General features: G+C 50.4%; 1 protein-coding gene across 1 annotated transcript in view; it reads right to left on the reverse strand.

Moving 5' to 3' along the window:
* The window catches only part of Cntn5 (contactin 5), a 376198-nt gene that overhangs the window by 110219 nt on the left and 254412 nt on the right, over nt 1–11567 (reverse strand). Inside the window, exons 11-12 of the mRNA XM_013009536.1 lie at nt 10375–10504; nt 8515–8665 (exon numbers count right to left, since the gene is read on the reverse strand). Of these exons, the coding sequence (XP_012864990.1) occupies nt 8515–8665; nt 10375–10504 (281 nt within the window). The remainder of the gene's footprint in view (nt 1–8514; nt 8666–10374; nt 10505–11567) is intronic.

The following is an 11567-nucleotide window of genomic DNA, read 5'->3' on the forward strand; positions in this document are numbered from 1 at the left end:
CCTCCCCTCCCCTTCCCTCCCCTCCCCATCCTCTCCACTCTCCCCTCACTTTGTTATAAGCAACATGAGGATGTGGGAATGAACAATATTTAAGATGTGCAGTGACACACACCCTCTCCTTTCCTCTTTCTTCTCCCCTCCCCTCCCCTCTGAGTACAATCAATACTCTACTCAAAGACAGTCGCTACAAAAGGAGGCTGATTTGGTCCTTCACTGCTGGAGCAAGGAAGCTGGAAATCACAGCACCACAGACAGGCCACAGGTATGAGCATCTGGCCCCTCTCTGTCCCTTCCTCCCCAGACAGACAGACAGACACACACATACACACACACTCATGTGTTCATATCCACACACGTGATAAACAGTGAGATTCTCAGCATTGGCCTCAGTACGGGGTGCAGTACAGCTCATTCCACACACACGATTCACACAGACACCATTGCTCTAATGTGGTGTGCCAGCTCTAAACTAACATCATGTTTAAAATCACGCAGGGACAGTTTGGAGAGCAGAACTGTAGCGAAGGTTTTGGTTAAGATGACTTACTCGTGGTTTTGAACAGCATTAAGTGGCTTGCAGAGGGGTGTTCTGATCTGCGCTTTATGGATGGGGTTTAAAGTCTGGGCACGGACAGGTGGCCGGGGAGATGGGTCGCTGGGAAATGCAGGCTCAACTCCACTGGGTGTTGGCTGCAATTCCAGCCACTCCTTCCTGGGGAGGTGAGGAGGGATGGGAAAGCATACTGCTGCTCCTGTTAATCTACTGCCAGTTCTGGTAAGTTCCACTGACCAGAGAACCAGAATTTAAGCTAGCATGTAAGCAGGATTTAAATGTAGTTAGGCAAGCAAAGAAAACTGGTCTCCCTCTGCTCCCCGCCTTCTGCTGCATGGGAGGCTATGCTGACCGGAGCCTCACACCCCGCGCTGACCCACGAAGCACTCCCAGCAGCCCGCTTCTTGTACAGTACCTCCTGAAGGAAGTGCAGAGCATCGGGGACATGGCCTCCGCCGGTATTAAAATGCAGCTTGCACTGTTCGTGCCCACACCCCCGCTGGGCTGTGGAGTCCTAAAAATATGTAAGGATAAGAGGAACCAGGGCAGGTGTGAGGCTCACAAGCTTTCAGGAGCGCTGTGTGGGATGAGCCATGCTCAGACACAAAAGTCACGTGGTTTGGCTCATGTGCAGAATCTAGACCTAAAAGGTAAATATCCGTGTCTGTGTGAACATCCGTGTCTGTATGCACATCCATCTCTGCATGCACACCAAATCTATATGTGCATCCCTGAAATTCTCTACTACTGTGGCTGAGAGCTCATGGCTGGTGAGTGGTGCACACTGTGGAGGTGCCATCTTGGATGACAATGGCTCAGGGAGCCCTGGGCACCCGGGGAACTTGGAGCAGACACAGGCTGTCATAAGGTTTAGTCGCCGAGGGACCCGAGGCCTCCTGAATACCACGTCAGTTCCGTCTCGATGTGTGTGTATGTGTGCATGTAGAAACTCTACCGTATGTATGAGAGCTCGTCTCTTAACACTTATTAAAATCAAAGCCCTGAAAGACGCCTGTATTATTAGATGATTGATCCTAACAGAGGAACCAGCAGCACACAATTTATACACAGATCACAAGTATTTTGTGTATTTTTCTAGAAAACCCTAAACAATGCCATAAGCAGGTCTATCTCCACGCATACTGTCTTCCATTTCTGCCTGTGCACCACATGTGTGTACACGTGCGCACACACACATTGCAAAGAAAACATCTGGAAAGGTCTACTGTCTGTAAGCGTGTAAGCACACCCCCATACAGACACCTCATACTGGTCACATGGAGGACTGCAAACACCTCTGAACTGCTATACAAGAACCGAAGCCACACAATCCGCCATCTCCAAGCAGCCTTGTGCAGAGTCCTCATGCGGGGCCTGGGAGAGCAGGGCCTCAGCAGGGTACCTGTGAAATGTGGGGGACGGGGGGGGCTGGATGGGAAATGTGGGGGCTGGGGGCTGGATGGGGAATGTGGGGGATGGGGGCTGGATGGGAAATGTGGGGGATGGGGGGGCTGGATGGGAAATGTGGGGGATGGGGAGTTGGATGGGGAATGTGGGGGATGGGGGGCTGGATGGGCAATGTGGGGGATGGGGGCTGGATGGGGAATGTGGGGGATGGGGGCTGGATGGGGAATGTGGGGGATGGGGAGTTGGATGGGGAATGTGGGGGATGGGGGGCTGGATGGGGAATGTGGGGGATGGGGGCTGGATGGGGAATGTGGGGGATGGGGGGCTGGATGGGGAATGTGGGGGATGGGAAATGTGGGGGGTCGGACTGCAGGAGAACTATTCAGTTTCAAACATGTGGGTTGACTGTAGAATTTATAATCACGACTCTTTCACTTGTTGCAGTCTTTTTCTTCTCCACAGACCTTACCGTGCACCCTGTTCAGACTCAGCCGTAGATGCCATGAAATGATTTTCTCAGTCTTTTAGTTTCCTCATTTGGAAAAGCCATTTTGATTTTGCTATTGTTAATATTGAAAACATAATTTAAGACATGTCCGTAGCTCTTTTCCTCTTTCGGCTCTCCTCACAATGCTAAGGATTTCTGTGTGTCCTCCCCTGCTATGGTGTGGCAGGCCCATGTCTGTCCCCGCGCTGTGCTGGTGCGGGGATCTCCTGCCCCAGGCTCCCCGCTCCTGGGATGCGTGAGGAGGCTTCCGTGGGGGTGTCTGGTTGGAGGACGTGGTCCCTAGAGCCAGGCCCTTGAAGGGTCTCCGTCCGGCCCTCTGTCCCTCCTTGCTGGTGGAGTGGATTGTTCCTGCTGGCGGGAAGCTGAGGCGTGCGGTCTTCCGGTGCTGCCTGGAGCTCTGGAGGGAAATGCGTAGTGGCTTTGCATTCCGTGCTTGCTTCTGTGTATTTTTACTTTTTAAAATATCTTTACAAATTCAATGAAGTTTCTCTTTCCGCTTGCAGGCACAAGGAGATTTTTAAAAGTATAAATATGTTATAATTGATCAAGATGACATGTTTCCCTTGTTTAATCCTTACGGCGGGAAGCTTCCTTGGGCTTTCCAGGGTTAAGCCAGTGGCCGGGTGAAGCATGACTTGGTGATGCAGCATCCTTTCAGATGTAGCGCTATCAGGTTTTCCTTTCCTTTGCATTTTCACGGACATCAAGGAATGGTGTGAGGGAATTTCTTTCTGATGTGTCCATACTGACCCCCACCTCCAGCACCACCCCTCACCCTCACCCGCCCCTCTGGCTGAGCGGAAGGGAAGAAGAAAGGCATCTACTGTTTACAACGGGAGCCAGGGGAAACAAGGTCAGCTCAGCACCCCAGTCCAGCCAGAGTGCCAGCATGGGGTCACCTAGAGCCCCGGTGTGCGTGGAAGCTGCGTGTGTGCGTGTGCACACACCGATGCCAATTCCAGATGACTGCTAGTAGAGCGAAGAGAAGGATGCATGCTAAAGATTGAGCTTGCTCAGGTTTGTCTCTGGTGGAGGCCACCTGTGGGCTCTTTCCCCCAGTCAAGTCCGCGTTTTCGAGTCACTAATTTGTAACCATTCCTCCAATTCCCATGACGAACCGACCCTGGTTAAAGCAGACCTTGATTTATGCAAAGGCTGAGAAGAAGTGACTATGTAAGTCTCAGCAGGAGCTAGAAACCTCCTCAGTCAAATACTTTTTTTCTCAACATCCTCCAAATCGTCTTTCTTCTCTATTTTATATTCTCCGAGAGCCGCTTGGGGAGGCGATGGGATCAGTCAGTGGCATGTACTTAGATGCTTGAGTTCCCAAGTATTTCAGATGTTGTTTGTACTAAGGACAGATTAAGCTGGAAGTTGTAGTCTGGGGGGCTTTTAGAAAAGAGAAGCCTTTAGGCAATTAATGGCTTGCTCCCGTCCCGTTGTGCCCGTGCAAGGGGCAGAGGCGGGGAAGTGGTGCAGCCATTTATAGCAACTGGGTAAATGAACCGTAGTTAGAAGTAGAATTTATGAACTGTTTGCTCAACTGGTAATTAGCTGGAGATATAAAGCCACGAAGTGGAGACGCTCATGCAACAACAGAGCCAGAGTTATGATGTTGTCGCTGTTCCCTTTGGAGTGGCAGCCTGCTCTGCAGAGGTAACAATTAAGGAAAATCAGAAACAAGAAGCAACCTGGCAGTGAGATCAGCCAAACAAACAGCAAGCCACTGCACTGGTGCTGGGGAGGGACTGTGGTGTGAGACCAGCTTCAGCAAGCAAAGGTTCCCGGGCCTTCGTCTCGAGCCCTGTGCGGACAGGGTGGTGTGAGCCAGCTCAGCTCTGGCGCCTGGCTCCAGGCTGGGAACGGGCTCCACTTCCGGCCTCTCAGCCCCTGGGGAAGTACAAGCAGGAGAGCTGCAGTCCAGGCAGAAAACAAGACCTTATGTCAAAAATAGGCAGTGTAAAAGGGAATGGGAGATTGCACCAGGTGGTAGAACACCTTCCTAGCAAGTGTGAGGCCCTGAGTCCAAAAAGCTGTGGGGTGGACGAAGGCTCTAGAGGCTGGCAGCGAGATCTGCAGAGACTTCAGAGAATGAGAAGGTGTCACATATTTACAACAGCTAGAGGAAATGATTGTGTGCTCAGTATAAATACCTGGTGAGTGTCTGCAGGGACATTTACAAGGCGGATACATGATCAGAATGCCACATGGTAACCTGTAAGAAGTAAATTTTCTGTGTTGTGTCCAGCAGTTTCAACTCAGGGATTTGTGCCCGACTAGGCTGGTGCTACACAGCTAACCATGCCTCCAGCCCCTAAAAATAAGTTACAATATAAAGCAGCAGCAGCACAGCCTGTCATCTGTTGTTAGTGGGAATTGCAGGAGACGCCTAACTTGTGAAGACCCTAGCGGCGGCCCGACTCGGCGCTGACTGGCTGGGGCAGTGGACTCTTCCTTCTGTGGGCTGCGCGTGGGGAGGGTGGGTCCCATGTCCGGTAGGGGTCTAATCGCATCTCCCTGCCTCATCCACAGCTTCCCTGGAGCGAGGCGCCCCAGGCACGTGCTGGGGAAACCAAGTTTCTTGACGTATCAGAGGTACACACTTGAATGAGCCCTGGTTCTTTCTTAATTACAGTCTCTACCTAAGGACAGTTTCTGCGACAGGTTGAAAGTTCGCACAGAGAGCTAATATCCCGTGTGTGACTGTCCTATTTTTGCATGCATGTTTACTTGCATTTCAAAGGGAAGTTGAGGAAGGTGGCTGCCTTTCACTGAGCATGAGCCTGGCGATGGGAAGTGTGAGGCCACTTTGTCCCCATTCCTGTGGCCCCAACATTCCACGTCTGGGGGAACGTGGGGCTGTGTGAGCGGCTCAGGATTGTCAGTGCTCAGGAGGCACCCCCCTCCCCCCCTCCCGCCCCTGCCCCGCAGGTGAAAAAAGCCATTCTAACCACCTCATTGCTTTCGGAAACACAAAGGAAGTTAAACGATGTGCTCTTGACATAGGAGTGCTCGTTAGACCACTGCTTAGACACTAACCCAATCCGCGACCTCCAGCGTCTGTGCTGTTTTATGTTCCTAATATGTAAAAGACGCTATCAGGCGGACAGAGCCGCGCAGCCTGCTCGTTCTCGTTAGCGGACGCCGCTGGAGCTGGGGGCCAGGCAGGACACCAGTCCTAATCACACCCGTGAATCCCTCTTCCCGACCAGTGCAGGCAGCTTCCCCAGTGATGGTCTCGTAGGGCTGTTATGAAGAATACGTTTTTCTGTTTGTCTGGGAGTCAGTATGTGAGCTTGATCACCGCTGCCTAATAAACACAACAGGATTCCCACTGGAAGTCAGCGCATTAAAGGGGCGGAAAAGTCTGCGATTCTGAGCTCCTCTGGTGAGCAGGGACATAGTGCAGGGAATTTTGGACAAGTCTGTGCTTAGATTACAGACTCGTAAAAGGAAGAGCATTCTTGCATATTATTCTTCTACAGGTAACTGATAATTCTGTGGGGCTGGATTTCCTAATCACCCAGTGAGTTATGCTTCCTTTTTCCATCTCTACCTAGATATGAAAACTGATGCTTGAAGTACTTTTGAAAGTCAAAAATTCAAAGTATCTTTGAAACACACGTGGCATATTTGGAGATGTTCAGTGATGGCTCACAGGGCTGACAGAAAGGAAGCAGAATGCACCAGGCGGGTCCTGAACAAAATATAGTAGGCTGCTCCCTGCCCGGATCTCCTCATTCTTCCTTTCAGCCAAGACTGCCCTCAGAAAGTACAGAAGTCGAGCATGCGATGGTGAAGACTTAATGTGTGTGCACTGCTGGAGGGCTTCGGGATGATTATATTTGAACAGAAGTTAATGGCCAAGTAATGGAAATAATGAGCTGGAGAGTGATGAGCAGAGCCCAGGAATGAGGCTGTGGGTGGGAGTCCCCAGAGCTTGGAGCTCCGAACCCCGGCGCCCGGACAAGTTCCAGCGTTCGTAGGAGGCTAAGTGACCGTGCGCTGCGATCCTCGCACGCACCCCGGCCAGGTCTGGGCACTGCCAAGCGGAGGGACGTCTCCAGAGGCTTCACTGCCTCCCCGTTAGTCCTCAGGCACTGAATGCACTCACCACGCCGAGGAGGGGAGATGGAAAGACCCAGCCTGAGGGGAGGAACCCACCCCGGGACAGGGAGCCAGGGCGGAGGGAAGGGGAGGACAGGAAACAGAGGCTCAGGGACTCCCAGGAACCAAGAGCCAATTCACACCCTCCACCCAAGTAACAGTCCTCCCAGACTGGCCCTTGCACATTCTTTTCTTAATCACTTAATCTTAATGACTTTGCCATGAAAAATGGAGGCTAGAGCTCAAGGGTCAAAGTTTGAAACAGCAGTCATTATGTCCGCCGCTGCTACCACCACCACCATCATGACCACCGTCATCATGACCACCGTCATCATGACCACCGTCATCATGACCACCGTCATCATGAACACCGTCATCATGACCACCGTCATCATGAACACCGTCATCATGACCACCGTCATCATGAACACCGTCATCATGAACACCGTCATCATGACCACCGTCATCATGACCACCGTCATCATGAACACTGTCATCATGAACACCATCTTCCCCATCACTATCATCTCCACCGTCATCATGACCACCGTCATCATGAACACCGTCATCATGACCACCGTCATCATGAACACCGTCATCATGAACACCATCATCATGAACACCGTCATCATGACCACCGTCATCATGAACACCATCATCATGAACACTGTCATCATGAACACCGTCTTCCATCTTCCCCATCACTATCATCTCCACCGTCATCATGAACACCGTCATCATGAACACCGTCATCATGAACACCGTCATCATGACCACCGTCATCATGACCACCGTCTTCCCCATCACTATCATCTCCACCGTCATCATGACCACCGTCTTCCCCATCACTATCATCTTCTCGCGATGAGAATGAGCAACACCAGCCCGTATATTTTCTATGCAGAATTTCATTCAGTTCTCCCAACTCCAGTTTCACATGGAGAAGGGTGGACACACGGTTGGAGCCTAGAGTCCTCACGAGGACAGCACAGATCGTCAGGGTAGAGCACATCCAATAATTAAACAAACCATTCCACATGACAAACAAATTAAATCAGTGCATCTCACTGCTGACGGGAAGCAAAGGCCTTAAGAAAGATTTCAAGTGGTAGGTTTAAACAAACCTAAATGTTGACCTAGAGATTACGTATTGGAGTACTTACCTCCACAAAACATCACAATCTGAGCTCCTAACTTGTAGCTCACAGAAAGTGAACCGTGTGCAATGCTCCTTCCTCCCAGGCCGAGTACCCGTCACCAAAGTGCACCGCCGCTGATGACGGCGGCAGGAGCGGACGCGGAGAGCGCCTGTCCTCACGTCCTCCCTGCGTTCCTGTGCGACCCTGGCCTCTGCCGGCCACAGACTGACGCTCACATGCAGCATGGGCTGCTGCCCAACTCACAGCTGCCCGTGGCCATCCAAGCAGCCGGCGCTATTTTTGTTGGCCAGATTGAAAATAGAAAGGCAAAGCCTGGCTGGAGTTCACCCAGCACCAATCCCATCATCAAAGAACTATCCAGCAGACCCAGAATGTGCTCGTGCTATGTTAACGCTACCAACCACCGAAAACACAACCCGCATCAGGGCCCAGGTCACCGGGGACTCCAGTACGAAGGACAAAATGCAAACCAAAACCCACTGGCCAATTACATTTCTTGCTTTCTTCAAAACCCAGTGCAATTCTTTCTTAGTCAGGAAACCCAATGAAGGGAAGGGAGTTTGACCTCTGTATAGTCTACCATCTATCTGTACTACACACACACACACAAACACACACACACACTATCTACATTGAAAACGCACCCGTCAAACAAAAGTCCACTTCAACCGGGTGGGGTGGGGAAGTATCTCAGGGTCGTAGGGCTCGTGGCCTCTGCAGCCCTCCGACCTCAGGGGCCTGGTGCTGTGAGGAGGGCGGAACACAAAGTGGCTTCTGACCTTTTGTTCTCTCTGAGCGCTCTGTCTCCCTTCCGCCATGAGATGGTCGGCTTCGGAGAGCCCTGGGGCCGGCACTCCAGGACCACCTCCTGGTCTCTGGTGACTACGACAGTCCTCTTCAGCTGACTTGGCGCAAAGGTGGGAGGGGAGGCTGTGCGGGAGGAAAGGCCCATTCACTGGAGGCAGGGACATCCTCCCCAGCGAGCGACACGCCACAATTCCTGCCCCTTTTATCCAGTGTCATCAAACCACACAGAAAAAACCTCCATGGCACGGGTACGTGATTCATTACTACAATGAGATACCTGCTGGCTGCCAGGAGATAATGGCGTCTTCCAATGTGGAGTTCACAGATAAAGGCCATTTCAGAAGCTAGCATGCCTTACTGGTGGCACCAGCTCCGCTTGTGAAAGACTCATGGATGACCTGGAGAGGTCAAAGGACCCGCTCTGATGGATAACATGGGGGAAAGGTCAAAGGGCCCTCTAAGGATGTCCTCTCAGTGGTTCTTTGCGATGATGGAGGGAATGCCCAGGACAATTCTGTGTCTTCCATTTCCCACCTTAATCAGTACTGGTGCTTCATTAACACTGATACCGGGGCCTACCTTGGGGCTTCACCTTTCCTTCATCTATCTCTCTCAGGGCTGCTACTCCACCATCTGAACCACACTTCCAATATGGCATTTTGCTGGCTAATTGGGGGGGTGAAGTCTCTTAGACATTTCTGCCCAGGCTGACTTTGAACCACAATCCTCCAGGTTTTAATCTCCTGAGTTGGTACACTCCAAGGGCAAGCCAGAGCACTGGCTTTCCACCCTACTTAATTTGATCCATGTTTTATTGGAAAAGTCCCACAAACTGCATGTTACTTTAAAAAGAAACAGGATTATTGTAATTTCAGTTTAAAATTTTATTCAGGCTCTTGCAATTATTCATCTAAGTCACTGACATTAAGATCCTTCTGTGTGAAGGTATCTGGGGCACTGCTTTATATCAATGTAACAATTCTCTGAGCATTTCAGTAATAGTTTATGTTGATACTATACCAACAGAATGTGTGACACAATCTTAAGAAGATACATTAACCAATATTAACAACACTATTAAAAAGGTATATATGTTAAAAGCATCTATTTCATTGACAGACATAAGATATTGAAGAAAGAAGGGACTTATGGGAATAATTCAGGTAACATCTTTGGTTGCTTATGGTGAATAGAATTAAAGATAAACTTGAATGTATATATAGTGAGTAAGAAGGCTTGGGAGTGTTCCTGAGAAAATCACAGAGTGTGGATGAAATGGGCTTTTTAATTCCAAGGCGTTAAAAGTAATAGTTAACAAAAGAAATAATCTTTGATTTTTTTTAAATATCTGGGAAAATGAAATGGAATCTTGTATTTACTGAGCACTGATTTTCCCAGTCTCATCTCCTGTCTAGTTTAGGAAGACAAGGTGCAGGTCATCATACCCAACTATGGGCTGAAAAAGGGTCTTGTCAACTTTCCTGGCAGGGATGGCCTCAAATGGTGATCCTATGTAGCTAAAATTACAAACACGAACCACTGGTACCTGGCTTTGTAAAACCTGACTGTTAATTCTAAATCAAAGCTATATTGTATGACCCATCTTAGAATAAAACTACAGTTAGAACACCATATAAATAGATAGATGTGGGTCAACAGGACAAAAGTAAACAGTCTTGTACAGTTTACAGAAACAGCACAACACAATATTTCTTATTAAGTCATAAAGTATGTCTTTAGAACTGTATCATAAAACTTCAGTATTGTGAGAAGTGGAGCATGAAGAGCAGCAGCCATTTTCCCCCGTATTGATCTGCTTGGAAATCACATACCTAGAATCTTCAGCTGGGCACTGGCATGAATGGCTCCGTATTCATTCTCAGCCAGACACTGGTACATCCCCGCATCGGATCGGTTCACTCCGTGGATTGTCAGCACTCCATTGACCATGTCAACCCTGCTCTGTAATGGGGACAAAAACCAGACCCAGAGAAGATGCAGCTACAGCATACTGTATGCACACAACTTCCAGGACCAAGGAACAAAGGCCTCAATTTGTAGTAAGACACCATTTGGCAAATTTACTGTTGACTGTCTTGCTGTCTGTTATACATTATAGTAAATTACATATTATGTTTTATACACACACACACACACACACACACACACACACACGCACACAGAAAGCAGGGCTGCGGGGCTCCTCCAAGCTGGCTTTGTTGGGTGGACCTGCAGCTGAGGCTCTCCTGGAGCCATTTCTCCCTGCTGCTGGCAGAGGAGGGGTGAGGGTGGAGGGGGCAGACCTAGGTCTAAAGTCACCAAGGACTCAGGCCATGGTAATCCCTCCACCACTGGTCCAAGAAGCTGCCTTTCTTTCTTCCCAACCAGCACAAATAGAAACTGCCCTGCAGTTGGGTTGTATAAAATCATTGGTCAGGAGAAACCATTAAAAGAAGAAACTGGGTACAAGAGACAGAAGACCAGACAGGTACAAACGGAAACAAACTGAGGCCAAAGAGTGACTTTCAACAATTGAATTTTACTTCTAAAATATAATTAAAGAGCCAGGTGTCTCTGGCACTTCATAAGAAGCAAGTCGTTTAAAATATGTTAGCGATCAACGAAGCTGTCAAGAATTTGAGAACGTTTTCAAAACAAAGCATTCACTTAGCAAGCACCTTATCTGGAACGGGACAGGGGCAGCGCCTCCTCCAGGGCCTCCCCCTCCCAAGGTGGCCTCCTCCTCTCAGGGCCTCCCCCTCCACCCAGGGCCTCCTCCTCCACCCAGGGCCTCCCCCTCCTCCCAGGGCCTCCTCCTCCACCCAGGGCCTCCCCCTCCTCCCAGGGCCTCCTCCAGGGCCTCCCCCTCCACCCAGGGCCTCCCCCTCCCAGGGCCTCCCCCTCCACCCAGGGCCTCCCCCTCCCAGGGCCTCCCCCTCCTCCAGGGCCTCCTCGTCCACCCAGGGCCTCCCCCTCCACCCAGGGCCTCCCCCTCCTCCCAGGGCCTCCTCCTCCCAGGGCCTCC

Source organism: Dipodomys ordii, unplaced genomic scaffold (assembly GCF_000151885.1).
Source record: "Dipodomys ordii isolate 6190 unplaced genomic scaffold, Dord_2.0 Scaffold10, whole genome shotgun sequence".
NCBI lineage: Eukaryota > Metazoa > Chordata > Mammalia > Rodentia > Heteromyidae > Dipodomys > Dipodomys ordii.